The sequence below is a fragment of the Emys orbicularis genome, chromosome 5, assembly GCF_028017835.1.
Source record: "Emys orbicularis isolate rEmyOrb1 chromosome 5, rEmyOrb1.hap1, whole genome shotgun sequence".
In the NCBI taxonomy this organism is placed as follows: Eukaryota; Metazoa; Chordata; order Testudines; family Emydidae; genus Emys; species Emys orbicularis.
Window position 1 is genome coordinate 38,137,681 of NC_088687.1, and position 22,505 is coordinate 38,160,185.

The following is a 22,505-nucleotide window of genomic DNA, read 5'->3' on the forward strand; positions in this document are numbered from 1 at the left end:
AAGGGATGGGGGAAGTAAATTAGGGCTCCAAAACAGGCACAGAACCCTTCGTCCCCAAATAGAAAAACAAATAAAAACTGCTTTGTTACAACATGCTACTTTCCTCATTCCACTGCTAACAGCTGAATCCATACCAAAGATATTTTGAAAACAAATCCATTCACACTCTCTTCCCTCTCCTTGTGATCTTCCCTACAACTCCCCCACACTTCCTTTAACAAGATGGGGAAGTTTTTAACTGTTGGGTGAAGGTCTGAATTGGTTCTTTTTGTATTTCAGAACCACTTTGTCCTTCCCTAATTTCAACAGTATCACAGTGCTGTTTGATTAAAGAGTAATACTGGGCCTATCCTATTCTTACTGCTTTCGTACCAGAGGCCTTGGTCACTTACCACTTTGGTTTCATTTTTAAATTACATAATAATGTTCATTTTTCACTAACCTACACAACAATGTACAGAATTTCTTACATTATACCCTTCTTAAAGTTTTGTGTGGCAGCCCCTGCTGAATTACTTGTAGCCCAGAACATTTACTTTAAATGCATCACAGCTCCATAGGATCAAATGCAGGATATTTTTACATAGACCCACAGGAACTGCAAAATCCTGGGCACTCTTCTGACTTCACCCTATACTGAAATACCATTTAAAAAAATCTCAGGATTAAAGCTCACCCCAATTAATTTTTTCCTGATTTGCCAGCTGTTTTCTCCATTAATACACACCAACTTCATTCTGCATTATTTTTGACCAAATCCTGTTGTGCTGGCTTTTTCAGTTATATGGTGATAATTAGGTCTCCAATGCAACTCTGTCTCTTCTGGATTATAGAAATCCACTATAAAACAGAGCGGGATTTAAAACACTGGACTAGTTAATAAGGATGCTGTTATGCACAAATGTGTACATATGTACCCAATTTTCAGACACTCAGCATGGCTAACCTGCTGCTTTTGTTCTGTTATTCTTATGCTTTGACAGCAAACTCCAGGTTTTTTATTTCATTTTTAAACATAGTTTTCCAGCTACTATACATGTGAATGGGTATCTGCTACAAACATTTTGTGCTATATTGTTCCTTTGGGGTCCCAATTATTTTTGCCTTATGCTTGACATGTGTTGAATTACATACACCTTATTCATACATACCTTAGTATTTTTTTTAAAAACAGAGAATCAACTCTTTTTCTCGCTTTTATTTATTTTGACCTTCAGATAATGACAATAATGAATTTGCAATCTGAAGATGTTTTCTATGTTAAATCAGGCCTGGATGAACTGATTGATTAGTTATCTGGGGGCTGTATTATCTTTTCTGAAGTGCGAAGGGGAAAATGTGTGTCCCCTACCCCTAGCAATCCTATTCCCCCCACACACACACTTTGGGTCTACTTACTACCCTTACCATGGTCCTCAGAATGTGCGTAAAGAGCTCTGCCTGACCCCTTCTTGCATCTAGAGGGTACAATCTGACAGTGTATATCTTCCTTCTCAAGGGGGGGGAGGGTGGGTTTAGGAGATGACGAAGGAAGAAATTTCTCTTTTTGAAGTCATAATGGATGCATTTGACTTCACCCTTCAATATATCTTTGTGTCTCTTACTGAAAGTCAATGGGACTTAGGCTTCTTAGTCCCTAAGTGACATCTGCAAATGGGACTTAGGCTCCTATGTCACATAAGCGCTTAAAAAAATTTTACCCACTGAGTTTTTAGCAAGACGCTGAGCTCCCCAGACTCTGCTGAGGTAATAAGAATTCAGGATGCTCAACACGATGCAGAAAAAAGCCCAAAGCGAAGTAAGATGTAGAAACTGAATTACAGTACAAACAAAATAGCCAACCACTACATATTCAACTCTACTATGTATGACTGTCCATTATTATTATTAGGGTGGGAACAGGAAGGGTTGGGAGGATGGGAAGAAATGTGAGATCAAACAACAAACAAAAAATAAAAGAAGGCTCGCTTACCAAACCAAGCCTGTTGTTCTCCTTGAACTTCTATAGCCAATCCGAAGTCTGCCAATTTTACAGCTGCTCCCTTGGATTTGCTAGCTAAAAGTAAGTTCTCAGGCTTTATTCAGAGAGAGAGAGAGAGAGCGCAAAGGGGGGGGGGGAGAGAGAAGGGAAATGAGATGAGAACACATTGTAATTAACTTTTTTCACCATTTACATTTTCCAGTACAGCATTCAATGACAGGCAATACTGAAAAGTACAAAACTATCTTATAGAATGAAGAAAAAAACATGCATTTCCCCCTGAATACTACAGAAACCTATGCATTTCATTCCTGCTTCTAAAGGACCCCCTGGCCTGCAAATGGCCTTCCCAATCCTGCATGACAGCCAGACTAAAGGAGATGTGTAGACCTACTGAAGAGATTATGGGGACTTGTGTGATCAAATAAGTGCTTGGCACCTGCCTTTGTGACACAAAGCTGGCAGTCACAATTTACCTACAAAAATGCTGCAGGAAAAAATATAGATTGGGTCTGATCTGCATGCAGAATTTTTGCAGGATCAGTATATTATCTGCAGCAACATTATAAATGTGCTTTGCATCAGATAGTAATAACAGTAAGAGTCATGATTTTATATACATATTTAGAGAATGGATATTAAATAGACTATATAGTGCAATCTTTTCAGCATGAGGACAGTACCCTCTGTGTTTGCACAGTGCCCCACACAGGGTCTGTGTTACCAGAAATAGCAACAGCAAGGACAGTAATAATAGCTACTGTTATTGTTGTTGCTATTTGTCATCACTTTCAATTACAAGTTAGATTCTAGGCAACAGCAAGAAATGACTATTTTTAACCAAATAAATGTTTTTGAACAATTGCTGTACTCTGAATCTGAGAGAGTCTTTCTTTTTGTATAGGTATATCTACTACTATTGGCAATTATCATTAACTTAGATAGAACACTATTAATGATTGATTATGAGTTTCAGAAGAAACTGGAAAAAATTCTGCACTGCTTAAAGTATTTTGATTAGGTATTTTGTAAGGAAGGTACTTGGCTTTGTTTCTAATGTGAATTCAAATGCAACATTAACTTTACATATTTAAAATAGAAGCTGAGGAAATGCAAAAGTTAGCATTCCAAATAGTGTTTAATTTAAAATATGTCTGTGTATGCTGTTAAATACACCCCTTAGAATATACAGGACATCAATCTTTGCAAAGATAAGGCTGCTAGAGCAAAGTTAACTTTTTTTTAGAATTTGCAGAATATTGTAGAATTCAGAAAAAATATAGCTGAGACACTAACTGTAGGACCCAATATTCTTCCCCTGGCATTTTCTTCCCCCCACCCTCCGCAATAGTAAAACATTTTCTTTAAAAAAGAGGACATGCCCTATGTTTACTTTAGTTACAATCTCCCTCCTGCAAATTTATCTCACTAATTACCTGAAGCATCTCTTGTGCAGGGATGTTAAAAATAGTGCATCAAATCATTACATCTTGTCTTAAAGTGAGGCCCCAATGCTGCCAAGTCTTCACTGCAAGCTTTATTTTAAGCATGTGAGCAACTTCATCAGTTTCAGTGGGACTATACACATGCTTAAGGTTAATAAATGTTTGCAAAATCAGGGTCTAAGGCTGTAAGCCTTTTGGGGTAGAGGCTGTCTTTTAGTATACAGGTCTGTCGCATCTTACGCGCATTTAACATGCACGATTTCAGCTTTACGCGGTCGGCAAAAAAAGAAAAAAAAGGGAAAAATAACAATTTTAATACTGTACCTGTAGTGCGGGCGATTTCGCCCGCCATTCAACTCAATGTAATTTTGACTATATGCGGTTTTCGCTTTACGCGCTAACTGCGGAACGGAACCCCCGCGTAAAATGAGACTCGCCTATATGTCTGTACAGTGCCTAGCACAAAAGGACCCTAATGTGGATAGGACCTTTAGGCATTGCAGTGATGATGATAATGACGATAAATAATAATGGTTTCTTACTAGCTTCTTCTAAAATCTTGTTCAGAAGTTTATTTTTTCCTTGTCACACAAAACTTTTATTAATCAAAAACCTACCAAAGAATTAACTATTAATTAAATGCTATTCACATCAACAGGTTTTTCTTTTTATTTTTTCCTTTCTATTTTTGCGGAAGCTGTATCTAAAAAGGTTTAATCAAAAGTATTAAGTATTTTTTCACCTTCACTGAATTTAAAAATGGCTGAATGAAACTTCCTTGACTTCTCATCTTCTCTCTATCCCCCCCAAAAATCAACTTTGGGTTGAGACCAAACATGGAAATTCAGTCCTAAAGGAATTAGTCATTTTTAAGCTATTACTAAGCATTTAAAACAAGGGGTTGGAATTATATGAAAACTGGTCTAATAATAATGAAAACTATAATATAACTGTAGTTCTTCAGCAGCGTTGCCCCCCACCCATTTGTTTTGGAAATGCTTTCAAAAGAGATATGTGAAAGTCATCTAATCGTTCACCTCACATATGCTAGATCTTCCAAATTATTATGTTAAAAAACATGACATACACACAGTCAATACATAATTGGTGACATTTATTTAGAATAAAGATTAAAGTTTCCCAGAATAAAATGTAATCTATTTTTCACTTGAATTATTTCCATCTATTTAAAACACAGTACCCCCAATATTTAAAAAATAATTTAAAATGTTTCTTTAACTTTGACATATTTTATAAATATTAATATAAACAATGTCACCCTGTCTGTCATTTCCTCATACCTATTTCAATGTATAGCTAACATTCTTACAGGTTTTCAATCAGACAAAGAGAAATTTGCAGTAATTACTTCCTGGAAAGCATTGCTTATGTAAACCACTTAAAGCAATGGATGGTCCTATTTGTTTGTGATCTTCAACAATCCAACACAGTGAAATTTCATACACTAACAGCTGACACACACAAGTCCTAATTCGTTACGCACATACCCTATTTTGAATGGGATCACATTGTGAAATGGTATCAGTCTCCCCCCCCTTAATACAATTAGAAATCTGTAATCTTCTTATTAAATGGGATTAAAGTACTGTAAGCAAATACCATTGTCATAAGATAATAAGTATGTTTCAATAAAAAAAGAAGCAGCACATTTACTCCTATGATAAGATCAACAGCCTTCCAGGAAGTAATAGTGTGGGACTATGCCCTTAAAGAACATGCAGCTGCCAGTTCAGGATAACAAGAAACACACTAGATATTTAACATGCATGAACTTCAAATGACTAAAGTGTATGTGCATAACTGGAGAGGAACTGGGATATTTTACAGCATAATTTTGTGTATCATCCATGAAACTAACAAATCAGTCTGGATCAAAAAGTTGCACTCTGCACTAAGAAAGTTTGGCTGCAGTCATGCATGTAGAAAAGCAGTGATGATTTTAAAAGTTACTTGTAACTAAATGAACACAGAGCTGAGTTTATAGATTGTGTGTGGAAACGTCTTTATTCAGAAAGGTTTTGTGTGGGTTTTAATATATCTGGAGCCTGATCTCGATTATTTTTTTCACCAGGGGAGTCTGTGGGGATTGTTAATCATCTTAGATTCTCAAGAGAAACATTGCTGCTGATTGCCAGAGCCAATGTAACTTAGATCTTGAAATTTCTACATGCAAGAGTGTTGTGAACTATGTGAAAGAAGGCAGCCACTAGTAAGTGTTTCTACGAGCAATTTTAAAAATCCTATGAGAGAGTTTTTTCTGGACTGGGTTCTAGACCCATTCCAATACACCAAGGTTCCCAAACAGTGTTCCATGGAGCACTTCCTGGTGGTCATATGGTGCCAGATCACATCTTCATTTCTAGCTGCTCAATTGCATTAAAAAAGAGCTAGAAATATATGTATACTTCCCTAAAATGAAGCCAGATTATCCCTCTCACACCAAATGGGAAAGGACATTTTGCAAGCATGCTGTCAGGATACGGACAGGGTTTGAGGAAAAGCTACCTCCAAACCCAAGACCATTCCCCCAGATGCCTGGCCTCTTGCCGCTCCAGTTCTAAGTAGCTTCTCCAGGTCTTCTTGCTGGAGTTTTGCCAGATCCTTGTGTGGAGAGAGTTGTGGAAAACTGAACATGGCCTTGGAATGTATTCCCTTCTCTGTGTCACTTCCATGTGGGCCGAAGGGGGCTGATTTTCAATTTCCTTGAGTTTTCATCTTGAAAATGAAATTATTTCAAAATTAAGCACTAAAGTGTGATAGGAACAAAGTCTCTCTACTGCTTCCAATTAATTCAGGATTTGCCAAAATAAAAAAATCCACAAGTGGGCTGGGGTGGAGAGAGCGTAGTTGGGTTACATAAGGGATCATTCTTTTTTCATGCATCTCTGAAGAAAATGTCACTTTATATGAACCTATGAATGGTACATCAAACCATTCCTTAACCTCTCAGTGTATATAGCTACACTCCAGTTTCTTTAGCGGTGGATTGTACAGTATATACAGTGGGAACAGGCATCTTTAAAGCATATGGTCAAATTTCATATCCTTTCATTTAAAGCTGGTGCTGACTGAGACATGTGTTATACAACTGCTGAGAAGGATTTGTAGACTGGACAGAGATTTGGCATTGTAATGTTCTCCAAAATATGAAATATGGGAGTTCCATAAGAGCAAAATGGGGGATGCTGTCTGTGCTTTTGGAATCCACCACATCCTCTAGGTTTTCTGATTCCTGTTTTCCTGCATTACAACCCCTTAGAGATTTATCTAGCGTAACATTAAGGAAATCTATAAATAAAGTAACTACACAGCTCTTTCCTAGGGGGTGAGAGATGAGGAGAGGGAAGACAACGTTCTGATCCTGGCTCTATCACTGGTGATGGGAAACCCCAATCTGGAAAGGAAATTCCACCTCCCTATAATAAAATTCCCTGACCAAAGAGAAAGGGAATTGGCAGTATGGGGGAAACAGAGACAGAGAGTGAGTGTGCTCAAACGAAGGATGGGGTGAGACCTACAACTGCCTTGCCTACAAAGATGCCACCTTTTTATTTCCTTTTTAAGGGGAACCCGTTATTCAGATAGTTTCCATTAGCCTTCTATATAAACAGACTAACTGCATCTAGGATCTTGGAGACTGAATGCTGTCTGAGTTTAGTTTTTCTCTTCTTTTGTATGAAGAATGAGAAGTCAGTACCTGTGTTTTTATGGACTATCTAGCTTGTCTCTACGAGTATGTCTACATTGCAATTAGACACTCACGGCTGGCCTGTGCGAACTGACTCAGGCTCGCAGGCCTTGGGCTGCATGGCTCTTTAATTACAGTGTAGACATTTTGGCTTGGGCTATAGCCTGAGCTCTGGGACCATCCCATCTTGCAGGGTCCTAGAACCTGGGCTCCAGCCGAGTGTCTACACTGCAATAAATAGCCCCTTAGCCCAAGCTCCGTGAATCTGAGTCAGCTGGCATAAGTCAGCCATGGGTTTTTAATTGCAGTGTAGAAATACCCTATGAGCCATCCAGGAGCAGAAAGGGAGAGATCACTTCAACCTCTTTAGTTCCATCTCCAACTTGCATTAGATGCGAGAGGAATTTGATGTAGCAGTTATCTCCAGTCATTTGGAAATCTATGTAGTTAAGACGGGGTGATATTCCTCTTGGCAAAGGGAACTTCTTTCCCAAAATTCTATTCTAAATACTAACACCACTCTGCGAAGAACTCTAACCTTCAAGAACTTTCTGGTCAGAAAACTGTAGCAATTCCAGCTTTAAACAAAGGTGGTCTCTAGCACAGTCGTTAGCCACAACAGGAAGTAAAATAGGGCAGGCCTCAGTAGCAGCGATCTCAGGATGGCCATTTACTACTAGGACATGGGGCCTGAATGTATTAATATGCTTCTCAGGGAGCTCTTTCTAAAAATGGTTTGAAAGTCATATTCATGTTAGCTCTGCTGCTCCCCCCCACCCACCCCAGACAGCTCTGGGATGACATAGTGGCATACTGTTTATGTAATTACATTACGTGCTGAAATACTTGAAAAATAACTCCTTTTTCCCTTTGTTCTCTGTTACTAACAGATGTATAGATAATGTTAATCCCTGAGTAGGTTGAGAGGATTTTAGAGGCTCACTCCTATTTTTGCCACTGAGGAGGGAAAGGAAAATATTTACAGTTCCACTGGACAAGTTTGGTAACTGTAATTGTTTTTTAAATTGAAATTCTATTAAACAGCAACAATTTGTTCAATTAGGTTAGCTATTCCAGTTCGGTAAAGTCTACAAGCAAGTTTATGCAAAAAGACATGCTCATCTCTTCTGCCTTTACATGCACATCTGCAGCTGAACAGTAAGTAGGAGCTGTGTGGTGTGAGATCTGCTCCAACAGTATTACTCACCTTCAAGTCCCGATGGACTACTCCCATCTGATGACAGTGTAGCACAGCCTCCAGGATCTGCTGAATGCAATGACTGCATGCAAACACCAGGGGGCGTGTGTTAGTTCCAAGCTTACACTCACTGTCTGTATACCCTCAGCGAGACTGGGTTAAAGTGCAAAACTAGCAAACAACTGAAGATGTTTTACACAACCTTCAGAAATGTACACACATCACTCACACAGAGCAGCTACTATCTCAGAAATACCATGCCATGTGAAGGCTTTACCTTATTTTAACCCATTTTGATCTGTACAGGGAGTTTGGAAGAAGGAAGGCCAACGTGGATTTAATGTAGAAGTCCTGTTAACAGGGATGTGCTATTTTGGAGATTACTGTATTTTAAAAATGCAACAAGTATTGATACTGAAAATGTGTTGATAACATCATTTTTTAAAAAGTTATGCTAAATATTTAGTGGCATTTGTTTCTTTTCCTCCCTTACTTCCTGAGAGCTCTCTGTTGCATTAGAAATCATCGCAGCCATTAAGGTAAAATTACTATAAGTAATGTATTTTAGATAAATTATTAACTTCTCATGCTTTAATTTAGTTGGAAATCATCATCTCTTGCCTGAGAGTTCATCATACTCTAATGGAGCAATGTGTGACCAGTTGTTCTGCTACTGCAACCCATGGTCTCAGAACAGAAGTGGTGTTTAAATCTGCAGGCTGACATACATCACAGCCAAAGTGCAACTCCAGATGCATTCAGAATGATTAATGAAATCCCTTCCAAAATATATGTATCATACCAACCACGTTCAGCTAGGTGGGATAAATCCAACACCTTGGAAGGTTACAGGTTTCAATCTTAAAGCAACTACTTCCCCTTTTGCCATGATGTATGTTAGGCCTGTAGACTTGCAAACTGGAAAGAGGCGTCATGCATTATTTATTCATTTAATCATTTTGAGGGTGAGGAGGATAAGCAAGGGAACATCTCAGCCAACCCACCCTCTACCCTTTCAAAGTAAAAAAAATTCTTATCCAATTTATGGGCACCAGATACTGACCTTCAGGTCTCTGTGAACTATGCCATTTAGGTGACAATGATTAACACTTTCTAGAATCTGCTGTATACAATGACTGCAAAGATACAAGGGCAGAATGGAAGGGAGAACATTTTAAAGGCACATAATCACATCAAATACAAAATAAAATAAAATTTAAAAAAAATATAAGGAACAAAAACAGATTTACATTTCCTGACAAATCTTAACTGCACATGGAACTGGAACAAAACAATGCTGAATATAAAAATATTTCCAGATCTAAAACAAACAAAAACAAAATATAAAACAAACAAAAAAGACACTTAACATCTAAAGTGTGATATCATCAGACAGAACAATTTGTGTGGTGTTTTCATTCAGCAGCATGGAGATTTTTGAAGAACCTATCAAATCTTAAAAAAATAAAATAAATAAAAAAAAAAAATTGGGAGGGCAGTGAAATCCTTAAGTGGTTTCTGATGTACTTTCTGAGAAAGTTTATAGTCTGACATCAATATTAACACACAAGTGTTGAAATAAGGAAATGAACAAAAATGAGAAGAAACAAGAGTAAAGATTAAAAAATAAACAAGAAAAAAAAACATTTATCATTTTGAATATAATGGTTTCTTGTAGAAAGTATTAGTGGGAAAATATATGTAAATAATTCAATAAGGAGGTATACATTTTCATTTAAAACAGCAGTGACAACAATAATTTGGTTAGTAGCCACGTGTAAAATGGAAATCAGCATTAAAGGCCCTGAACTAAAATTTTCAAACATGGGTATATGAATATAGGTTCCTAAATGCATAAGTGTACAACTAAATGCTGAGAACCCATAGTTTTCATTGAAATAATTACCACTGAAAAATCAGGCCACTTTTATTTAGGTGCTTAAAACATGGAATTAGCAGCATGGTTTTATACATGCAATTTGAAATTTTTGGCCAATCTATAGTGCCAAAAAATCACAGCTAAAAACTTTGGTTTTCTACAGCAATGGAATGATTTTCAGACATTTTTAGCACTGTTACGGCCAATGAGAAGGGCTCATTTTTACTTCTCATTGGGTCGGAAATCTGGGACTATATGTACTGTACTTGTCAAAGGGCCATGGATTTGATGCTGATCATATTAAATGTTTTTGCCATGAAATTCAGTAGGTAGGGACAGTCATAAATCAGTAAGTAGAGCCCAGTTCTGAAAACCCTTTCTTACATGAGTAGTCGCTAACTCATTTAAGTAGTCCTATTGACATTAAACAAACTGCTTGCATGAATAAGGACTACTTAGGTAAGGGTTTGCAGGAACAAGACCTATTTTTATTATAGATCATGCATCTATAAAGCTCATTAGCTATTTCTAAGGACACACACAAACACATACATAGATGCATAACACCCCTAAACACTCCACTTGTTTAATACAGAATATATTTGTATGCACCCCTTTGCATCATATAATAATAACTTTTAAAACAGAATAATCACCTCCGGTTTTCTTTTCTTTAAAAACAAAGTATAACCACTTTGTGGCATTTGGCATCAGCATTAGAAAATGTGACTGTTTCCACAGAACTAAAAAAATTAGGGTATGCAAAAATTATTCAGTCAGCCCTCTACAACTGCTAATCCAGTTTTCTCCTCTGCAGCATGTTTTATCCAGCTTAGTTTTAAATGTCCTGAGCGATCAGGTTTCCACCACTTCCCTTAGGAGATTATTTTTCAGTCTAATCAATTTCAGTGTCAGGAGGTTTCCTAACGTCCAGCCCAGATTTTCCTTTGTTCACTATCATCCCATTACTACTTGTTATACACACTTGGGACACTGCTAACGTTTTCTCTCTGTCTGCTAAATGAAATTTAAAGGACAGAATATTTGTGCTGTTATTTAAAACACTCCCAAAAATGTGTTTTACATAAAGTGACTGTGGTCTAAAAGAACAACCCTTACCATTGTAAAGGACTGACTGAATGTTATATTACTACATGGCATCTCTATGTGATTTGGGTATTATAAATATACAGAGGCAAAATATCTAGTTAAATTTATTTTAAAAGGAATTTTCCCACAGAAGTTAGCAATAGGACAAATATGAAGAGGTTCATTAGGGAACCTAATGGACCAGAGTGTTTGCAGATTTGAGCACTGACTGAGAGACACACAGTAGCTATTACTGTTTGTTAATGAAAAAAAATGCATCTCAAAGGAAGGAAAAGTTTTTTGGATTCAGAACACTAGTAATACTAAATATGTATAGATTTTCAAAATTGGTGTGTATGTCACATTCAAGTATTATTTCCATTCTACAGATGGGAAAATTGAGGCAGAAAGTGTCTTTACTAAGACACAGTGGGTGTCAGAATCAGGTTATAATACCAAGGGTGAAATCATGGCTCCATTGAAGGCAATGGGAAATTTACCATCACCCAAACTGAGCTCAAGCCACTAGACCATGTCTATCTTCCAAATGTAACAAAGCCTCGATGGGCACTATAGATGAAGGTTGAATTGCTCTGTTCTAACTGATGCCAAACACCATAAGTAAACACCAAAATAAGTAAATATGCTAGCATAATTAAAGACAATTGTTAAAATCTAGCAATAAACAACATTCTAGAAATCAAGCACTTACCTGGCATCTGCTTCACTGTAATATTCCCTTGCAACTATATCTTCAAACAGTTCACCTCCAGTGACTCTGTGAAAACAAATGATTCATTAGGGCCAGAAGCAATGTGGCAAAAAAGTATCTTAAATTATTGTTATGGATATAGCTATTATCCATTTTTTGTGTGGAACAGGCTGTCATCCTTATTACAATGCCAGACTTTCCCAGCTAAGTTCACAGCTGGTATAAAGCACGTGCAACCCTATTTATTTCATGGAGCTGCAACTGCTTACATGGGGGGGAATCTGATCTACGACTCATGCCGTGCCGGAAAAAAACCACAAACTATGAACATATACAGGCTGCACTAATGTGTGTGTATTTATTTTGTGGTAGAAACTGACACAGGATAAATATACAAAATTTAACTAATACAAAGTATATATAAGCGCAAATAAGATCATCTTAATTTTGTCATAGAGTTCTTTAAAAAAAAAAAAAAGAGTTCAAATCCAGCCATTCACCAAAAACCCACTAGAGTAAGGACATGTAAGTTCTTCCAAAATACACATGAACAATGATGTCAAGTATGCTCTAGGAAAAAGAGCCAGCTTATTAAAGCAGGGTATGCACCAACATGTAACATGAACAAACATCCCCAATATACTTTAATGGCCACCAGTTCAACAGAACACTTACGAGAGTGTTTAACGTTAAGCACATGAATAGTTCTATTAGAGTCAGGGTGTTTAAAGTTAAACATGCAGTTAAATGCCCTCCAGAATCAGAGCCTTAATTATCAGAAGACTTTACTGACTTCTCACTAAGCCATAATAACTAATTTGGCAGGCCCTCTCAGTCTTGGTGAGTTCTGACCCAGTCACCACACTTGAGAGAAGTTTTGTTCTCCCTCCAGTTGCAGTCCTGAATGAAACAGAAGTCCAAAGATATGCTGCCTTCCCCACTGCATCCTTAAAAGGTCCCTTGCTACCACAAACAGATATCCTGAATTTATTGTTATTCTGTTATAAATACACTACTGTAATCCAAAGGAGGATTTAGAATAAATTTTACAAGAAGTCTACTTACTTTTACTTGCTTCTGCCCTTTCCACCATAAAATCCCACCTCAGTTTGCATATCTGTATAGAACCTAAAAGGACTCCTTGCAAGAAGTCTGAGTTATATGTATGCCCTTCCTGTTGGATTTTTGAAAAGTCTTGCCTCTTGTGCAGACTAGCACATTGTGTAAACAAGCCCTCTTAAGCAGTCGAAGAATATAAGGAACTTGTATTAAATTGCTTGAAAATCCATCATTTTAAGCACAATGAACTGCATTTTTTATTTGCAGAACCTAATTGTATTTTATGTGAAAAAGTAAACAGGTAGTGGGAGCTGAATTCTACAAAACTGCATTATTTATTTCCCTATTGCTGTAGTAGTTACTTGTGGCTAAACAGCTAGAGGCTGAACATTAGTTATTCAGTACAAAAAAGCAATTAGCTGAGACACAGGAATGAACTGCTCAGCAAGGAGTAAAGCCCCCTTTGTAGGGGCAGGTTGTTGCAAATTGTATTTTTATTTTCCTGTGTCCATTTGCTGGTTGGAATAAATCCCCCATATTCTAGGTTAACATATTAGGGACTCTGGAGAGCAATCTACTTCATATAAGAGAATGTTATTTCATAGCACAGTCTGTAGCAAAAACTGTAGGAGTTATATTGCATTCACAGACAGGTTGCCTAATTGTCATTTCTTTTCGTCTTCTACCCTCCAGGTGTTTGAGTTGGTTGTTAAGGCACAAAAATACTTGATAAATGCATATTTTAACTCTCTTTGGTAGCTCCTGTTACATATATTTTTGTTTGCTTTGTTTTTGGTAAAGGGAAAAGGTTTAATTTTCACTGTAATGTGAATGAATAAAAACAAAACATCCTTTCATCTTGTGCCTCACTAGAACAAACTCTTTAGATCCAAGCCGAAAAGAAAAAAGCTTTTAATCAAAGCAGCTTTAAATTAAAGAGTACACCAAAATGCTGCTTGTTCTAATCAAAATTGAAGAAAAGGGAAAACGGCTACATATTTACTGACACTGGATGTTTACATGGCATCCATAGCTAGTGCTATGAGATGGAAAAACAAAAGCAAGAAAAATAAAGTTGAAATTTTACTGACAGAAAACAAATAGCCAGAAATTCCTGCATTCCTTCCCCTTAAAGAAAACAATTAGACTCTTAGGGAACCTTCAACATTACCAGCAGTGTGACTGGCCATCGATAGGACAATAATAATTAGAACAATTAACATTAATCTCTCCCTTCCTCTCACTCTGGCAATTTAGTACCGAAGTGGACACAACATATTCCTACCAACTTGTGGATACGTTTTACTTTGAAAAAAAGTTATTTCATAAATCTTCAGTTACAAAACAAATATGTATAACTGAGAGGGGTCTGAGCTGCCAAGCATGGATATAAGTTTTCCCAAAGATTGGAGGGTGTTTGGTTATGAGGTTCTGGTTGCATCTCTAATGCAATAACATGAACTTGAACCATGATGCACTGTCTATACATCTGTCTGCTTCACTGACATTGTTTTGTTACTGTAGAAAACTTCCAACTGCCTTATACAGGAATACCGGATGAAATCAGCTCTCCAAAGTGCTGATCATCAACTGCAGAAATAATTAAGGTTGATTTCTAAAATCAATTTATACAGAGGAAAATTAAGACAGCCCATATCTAAAACATTAACTTACTAATATTAGGATCTTCTGTTTAACCATTTCTTAGGGCTTGAATAGAGAACAACTGAAAGTTCTGCAAAACACTATGGAGAAAGGAAATGCATCATGTATACACATTAGGTTATGTATGTAAGGTTGAAGCTAGCTTCCAGATACGGACTAGACCTCACACTGTGCAGGTGCAGAGTGTGGCATGCATAAGGAAACTGTAAAAAGGGAGCAAACGTGATTCTGACTCTGCACTAGAAAGCTGCTGAATGGCTGCCAAGTCACTCCCTGCAGCAATTAAGGCCTAGGAGGGAAACACATAGCTAGGGGCAAGGACTGCATTTTTGTTGTGTGGACAGTGCCCAGCTCAAGGAGGCCCTGATCCAAGGAGCAACTAGGCAATGCCAAAATACAAATACTATTACTCCTACTAATAATAATCAGTGCCTCATAATAAAGTTCACACTTAAACCACTCTCCTCAGACACACCTACCCTATTCCTAATTTCATCCTTATTTTTGGATGAAAATAAGGGGGGTGCTGGGGGCTTGAGACTTATTGCCTTTCAGTGTGGATGACTATGCATAGCCCTCGACCTTACTTGTGCCTGTTTCATTTGCACGGCACTCACACTGACACACAATAACCTTGAACATCACACTGCACGGCACATAAAGGCTGCAGCATCAAGGCCTACAAAACATATTTTGACTTCCTTCTCCCTTCGTAACTGCACAAAATCAAACCAATCTGCCTGAAATCTTACATGTGCCCCCACAGTCCCCCTGAGAAATTACTAAGGTTAACAGTCCTGGGGAGTACGCAGTGCAGAGAGCTTTAAAGGGACGGAATCTGGTGGGGAGGGGCAACTGTATTTCTTCCCCCTTCCCCATAAGGGACAAAGGCTTTTATGTTACCATGAAGGCCAGGAAAGAGACACAAAGCGGATTAGTCTCTTCACTTCCCATAGCAATTAGACAGGCATGGATGTCGGCAGGATCATTAGGTGCAGGTGGTATGGTCAGTCATGAGGATGTGGGGGAAGGAGTGGGAGTGTCTCCCAGGGTTACATTCCAGTTCTGTCCCTAATTCTGAATCCACAATATTCATGGAAAGAAATGACCTCCTTTTGCTGGCAATCCTCATGTATCATAAGCCAACGCATCCACACACTCTTTTTATTAAAGGAGTTGTGATAAGAATAAGCACACCGTTGCGATTTCATTGACACCCTCCTTGTGAAAACTGGGTACACTGTTCATGCCCAAACAGCTGTATTTTCTAGTGTTGTTATTGCCGCTAAATTAGTTTTGTTTAAGAAGTGAATTGGGTGGAAACAACTTCTCTTTTCGCAATGATTCATCTATAAATGGTTATTCAGTCCCTTTGGAAGCACAAGTGTAAGCCACATGCATACACTGCTGCATTTAGTTGCATAAGTGAGGGAAGATAAAGTAGGGTGGATACATAATTTCTTATTTCTGTTTCGGGGACTCTGTGTGTGTACAGATTTGCCAGAGCCAGGTGGGATACTCCCCTGCAGGAGCCAGAAATCATGGGTGTAACCATTGCTAAACATTCTCAGTAGCCATTTCAAAGACATATAAGAAGCTTTCATTGCAGGACATACCCATAGTCACCATCTGAAGGCTCAAACAACTGGAGCTCAGTGAGAAGACTACAAAATAGGGAAAGTTGGAGAGAGCCAGGGAGAACTCAACAGCTAAACAATGCAGGGATAAGAGCTGTCCACTGCGAGATCCGTGTCTCAAGACGGTGGCAAACCCTTTGGATCCAGACAGTGTGCTCCCTATCTCACTGTAAACAAGAGAAGGAGATTGGTAGTTATCACTGGCTGTGAGAGTTGAAGACTGTTGCTGCTGATGAGCTGCAATAGTCACAACCATTTCAAATACTGCTTTCAGGTTGCTCGTGGTTATTAACTGTTACTTCTTGACACATTGTGGGTCACACTTTCTCTCTCAGAACTGTAACTCTGTGTAATGTTACATCTCTGTACGGAAAGGACTGAGCTGTGGCTTGTGCTTCCGCCGGGGAGCAGACTGAAATGCCGGCAGGAGCACTGGAACTAGAGGTGCTGACGTGCTTTGCATCATGTACAGGGTTTACAGGTTTGTTCAATGGCGTTCAGCACCCCCACTATAAAAACTGTTCCAATGCCAGTGAGTGCAGGAAACGGGAAGTAATCACATATAATATCATAAGCTATAAGCCATATCCTGAACACACAGAGGTCAGTTTTATTATTGATTTAGTGAGAGCAGCATCAAGTCCTATATTTTGTGGAACCTGTAGAAAATTAAAGATAGGCGCTGTGATTGATTTAGAATATTAGCTACAGGCTGGTGATATTAAAGGGGTGATATCGTTGAGTCACCCTGGAATTCAGTAATAGCAGTCCTGGCATCAAGGGCTCTCTATTTAGGTAACTAATGAGGCTCAGTAAGGCATGGCATCAAGCTGAGCTGGTATGCTCCACTGCAGTTAACATGGCTTTGAGCCAAGAAGTTGTGCTCCTTGGATATTGTGAATGAAGACTGTGTGATTAGAACGTGATCACCTTTCAAGAAGGGTGTACGGGGGTCTTATGGTGAACATCTCTTCGATATCAGGAAAAGCAACTATTTGGGGTTTCCAGATCATCTATGTAGACATACTGGATGAAGGCTTTGGGGTAATCTGAGAGACTGTGCAAGTATATTTAAGTGAATAGTTATTGTTCATTTAGAGCTGTGGCTCTCAAACTTTCCAGAGTACTGTATCTCTGTCAAGAGTCTGATATGGCTTGGCTTACCCCCAAGTTTCACCTCACTTAAAAACCAAATCAGACATAAAAGTAGAAGTGTCACCGCACACTATTACTGAAAAATTGCTCACTTTCTCATTTTTACCCTATATTCATAAATCAATTGGAATATAAATATTGTACTTACATTTCAGTGCAGTATAAACAAATCATTGTCTATGAAATTTTAGTTTGTACTAACTTTGCTAGTGCTTTTTATGTAGCCTGTTGTAAAACTAGGCAAATTTCTAGATGAATTGATGTACAGCCTGGAAGACCTCTGTGTACCCCCAGGGGTACGTGTACTCCTGGTTGAGAACCACTGATTTAGAGAAATATCATTATTTATTTACATTGACTTCTTTATAAAAAGTGCTCTAAGTGTATACATGTATATATTCCATATATAAATCTTATTCCTCCCCTTTGTTACTTTGACAATAGTCATAAGTGTTAGTAAAAGTAATAAACCTGTCTTAATTTCCATAACCTTCTGATGTGTGCTTGATAATAACTGTATATGGAATCAGTAACCAGGGAGGAGGATGAGCTTAATATTGTTCAACCTTCAATAACATGGAGGTCAGGGACTCATCACTTTTCCCTGAGTAACTCTACAAAGTAGGGCGTTGGTGGCAGCAAACCAATTGACCAATTATCTTCTAGATTAAAAAAAAATACAAAAGAACCAAACCAAACCAAGCACTTATTATGGATGATTTCTGTAAGGTAGAGCTTGCCAGGACAAGTGTTTTCATTCAGTTAGATATTCACCAGAACTAAGACCTATGAATATACTACTATCATCCAGAAAACACTTTAAGGTTCTTTTACAGACAGATGTGATTGAAAAAGCACTTAGGCACTTCTGTCTGTTTCCTCCTAATGAAGTGTCAGTGGAGGGAACTATGGTGAATATGGAAATTGCTGGATTCTTATTTGTAGGGATTTGCAAGTTACACTATCCTGCTGTGGCACCAGGTAGCATCTACTTTCTAAGCAGGCATCTGTCATGAGTTATTTCTTTACACTGGATTTGAGTTGATTGTTCTGTTCCCAATGCATTCTGCACATGCCAGTGATATCTTTTCTGTTCCTGTCCTCCGTATATAACTTTCTGAAGAGTGCATTACAATGACGACAAATTAAACATGTTTACTTTCAAAACAAAACAGAGTATTAATATCATACAGAGCTGTCAAGATTCTGTACACCATGTGCATCTTTTTGTGGGAATGCATATGTGGGAACAAGAGGGAAGGCTTCCCACATAAAGCCCAGTTACTTCCATTTCACCTTAAAAGAGCAACAGCAGTTAGCAGTTTTTCATTGTTCAGTTTGAGGGCATTTGTATTCAGTGAAATGAATTTTATAATCAGTAAGCCATTTTCTAACATTTGCTAGTGTTAAAGTAGCTTCTAATATTGTCTTTTGTTGTGATCATTTATGAGAGCACATTTATCTCATGTATAGAATATAATTGCTTAGAAAAGCTTATACATATCAACAAGTCTTTAACAGGAAAAGACAGGTTCTCAAATTGTTAACACCAATAAAAAATCTCCACAAAATAAACATTCACTTATTTTTTAATCTCCTGGTTTACACTGGTTATTTACTAAAATAGCTTTCATTGACAGATACAAGGGGGGAAATAATAGCCTTCAAATTACCATGGCTGTATATTTTTACATTGGTCTGTGACCTTTTTTCTTTCTACGGACACACACAAGCCTCTTCTCTTGAAAATTCTACAGCAATGCTGATTCTGAATGTAACAATTGTATTCCAACAAGTACTCTCTGTTTTACAACAGGATACATTGGACTCTATGAAAAAGGATTTAATTGACTAATATAAAAGAATCTTCAAGTGGTTCAGCTGTTTCCATTCAGGTACTATAACTGCCAGTGTACATGGCGGTAACAGGATTTGAACTCATCTGCCTCACTAATATGAAAAGATGACTTGTTCATTTTTTCCCCCACTGTAGCATGCAGGTGCTAAATGATCTTGAACAACCTTTATTTCATAAGTAGAGCCTCTTTAGCTAAAAAAGGGTAGAAAGGCAGAAAACTTCATGAAGTCCATTAGGGACATCACAGGTTTTATTTACCTGGGAATCACTGATACACTAGAGGAATTGGTAACATAAAAGCCCTATAAGAAAGCCAGATAAGAGTCTATTCCCCTTCCACCATTTCTCCTTCTTCCATTAAGATTGCCCTATGTGATGTTTCTCTGTATCTATCCACCTCTCCCATCTCACATACACAGAGGCAACACATCGTGGAACAGAAAAGTAATTATTTGTATCTATTACAAATGGTCAAAAAATGAAAAACTAGTTTCATGAAAAAAATTGAAATTGTTTTAATTTTGAAGGATTTGAAGTGTTTCCGTTTTTTAAACATTTCAATACTTTTTGGGAAATGTTTATCAAAAATATCAAAATGATTACTTAACATTTTTGTTTACTGGAAACTGTTTTCTGTAAATGCAAGTTTTCTATGACTATTTTAATAATGTCTACAATAGTGTTTTTGATCAAATTTGCAAAAAAATTTCAGTAAGTAAACATTTTTGACTATGTTGACAATATTTTGTGAAAAAAATATTTTGAAAAAGGACTATTTTTGTTGAAAACACTTTTCCTTCCAAAATTTGTTACCAGCTCTAATCTCTATGCTGCTTCAGTTCAACCATAATCTGAATATTGTATTCAGTATATGGCATAAACTACCATAACAACATTGAAAACTTTGAGTGCATTCAAAGAAGAGCAACAAAAAATGTTAGGAGTCTGAAGGAAACATAAAAGAGCTGCCTACATATAGAATGACTCAGAAATAAATGTTCATGTGTATGCATGTGAGCATATGTATAGTGAGGTGGAAGGGAATAAAAAGTAATTTCAGTTACTTGGTATTACTTTGCACGTTGGCCCATGCAACTATCACATGTAATCTAGAATGCCCTGCATGTGCTCATGCGTGCAAGTGCATGTGCACATGCGTGCAAGTGCATGTAGGAGACAGAGAAGGACAAGAGTTGTAAACAATATGCAACTTACCCGCACAAGAGAATGATCCTCCTCTGACTTACATCAGTATAAATCATGACTAGCTTCAATAAAGTCAGTGGAGTTTCAGTGGTATACAACTGATTTCAGCAAAAGGCAGCTCAGGCCTCCAACCTTAAATTCACCAGTAAACACCAGTGAATGCCTGCATAGTCATAGCTAGCATGCATTCTTCAGTGTTTTTTGTCAATCTCAGGTCTGTTGACACACCTCCCCGTGAAAGCTATACCTGTTGGGAGGAGCAGGCTTGGAACAATATCTTCACTGAAAAGAGCATCATAGCAGCAACCACAACCTACTCAATATTATTTTCTGACAGATATAGGACCCATGTTGCTAGAACAATAAAAATTCCATTCCTTACGCATGGCACAAGGCAATCACTCTACCATGCACTGGTACAGAAAAATATCCAGAAACACATTGCCACCAAAATGTCTAAAACCTTGTGCTCAAATTTGAACACTCAACATAGAAAAAATAAATAGGGCACATTATTATGTTACATTAGTACATCTAACAGAGATCTGCAGCACTATTTACAAGGGGTCCTTCACATTTGTGCATAAATGCAAGTTGGAGGATTTACACTTGGGAGAACTGTCACTTTGAATTCCTGGATTTTTGTGCAATTAAAATCTCAACCAGTGAATTACAGTAAAATAGATACTGGGGTACTGTTTCATGTAACAAAACAGAATAAAAGTGATTCATGCTTAAATGTGCAGAATTAATATAAAATTAGGCAGAACGGCTCCTTCTCGTTTTTAAACTATACTCCATCACATGCAAGCTTATGCAAAAGATATACCACCCAAAATGGTTCAGATCAAAGCACAACCGGTATTAAGGTATACAAACAAACCAGCAAACTCTCCTTTCAAATAGCAAATTTATCCAGAACAGTCATTGTAAAGAAATTATCAGATTGTGAAAATTATCCCTTTTTCTATTCACAGAAAAGCCTCCTTCCTCCCTCCCCCTCCCCCCCCCAGTTTCTTGGGTAGTATGCAATTTTAAGGGAATTTATAAAGATATGGTAGTATTTAATCCCACACAGTCTGAAAGCAACCATTAAGATAAAGGAACAATTCCAGATGGGGTCGGATATGGTAGTCTTATGCGACAATCCGAGATCACTTTAAAAAAAGCCAAGTATGTAGTTTCTATACTAAAGAAACATAGAAAGGACATTTTTGTAGGATATAAAACATTCTAAATCTTTTACCTCCATTAATTTTTCTAACAAGTCACCAAAGTGCATTTAAAAGTAGACATTTATAACTGCTGCAAATGATATAATGTTTCATGTCATCAGTGGATTTAGAGCACTTCTAAAGAAATAGTTATTTTTTAGTTTGAAAGTAAAAATAAAAATAAATTAATTTCCACTAAAAACCAGAATGAAACACATACTGCTCCCACCTTCCAAGAGACCTCACAATCAACCTACCTCCTCAGCTTGCAGGATTTCTTTTCTTTTGTTAAGCTCTCTGACTCTTAGGTGGCATATTTCACAAACATATAAATACATGCAATCCAGTTGCAATCCAGTCTTCTTAAAGAGGACCACAAACTGAAACACACATTGCCAGCTATTTCCCTGAGGTGAACTGCAGGTCCCTTAGGCTATTCATAGGCTGATTCTGATTGTCTGGTCCCTTATATAACACACACAAGTAACGTACACTTCAGAAGGCTTGTCTGTCTCTGCAAGAGAGTGTCTCTGACTTTGAAGTTAACAGAATTCATGTACATTTGCATTGGTGTAACAGCAGAATCCGACTCTCTTTTTGTGCTATCCCTACCAAGTTATAGATATGGGGTGCAAAGAGCTATTTGACATTTGTATACTGATCAACTGTCCTGGCCCACATGGTACCTATAATTTGCT

General features: G+C 37.6%; 1 protein-coding gene across 24 annotated transcripts in view; it reads right to left on the reverse strand.

Annotated features, from left to right (window-relative positions):
* CAMK2D (calcium/calmodulin dependent protein kinase II delta) overlaps positions 1-22,505 on the reverse strand; it is a 258,791-nt gene that overhangs the window by 90,645 nt on the left and 145,641 nt on the right. For 14 of the 24 annotated variants that reach the window (XM_065405038.1, XM_065405055.1, XM_065405046.1 and 11 more), the window contains exons 5-7: positions 12,014-12,079; positions 9,397-9,469; positions 1,973-2,075 (exon numbers count right to left, since the gene is read on the reverse strand). In XM_065405038.1, coding sequence (XP_065261110.1) covers positions 1,973-2,075; positions 9,397-9,469; positions 12,014-12,079 — 242 coding nt within the window. Of the gene's footprint in view, positions 1-1,972; positions 2,076-8,342; positions 8,416-9,396; positions 9,470-12,013; positions 12,080-22,505 lie in introns of all 24 variants that reach the window. The other 10 variants (XM_065405063.1, XM_065405058.1, XM_065405056.1 and 7 more) reach the window with 1 other exon arrangement.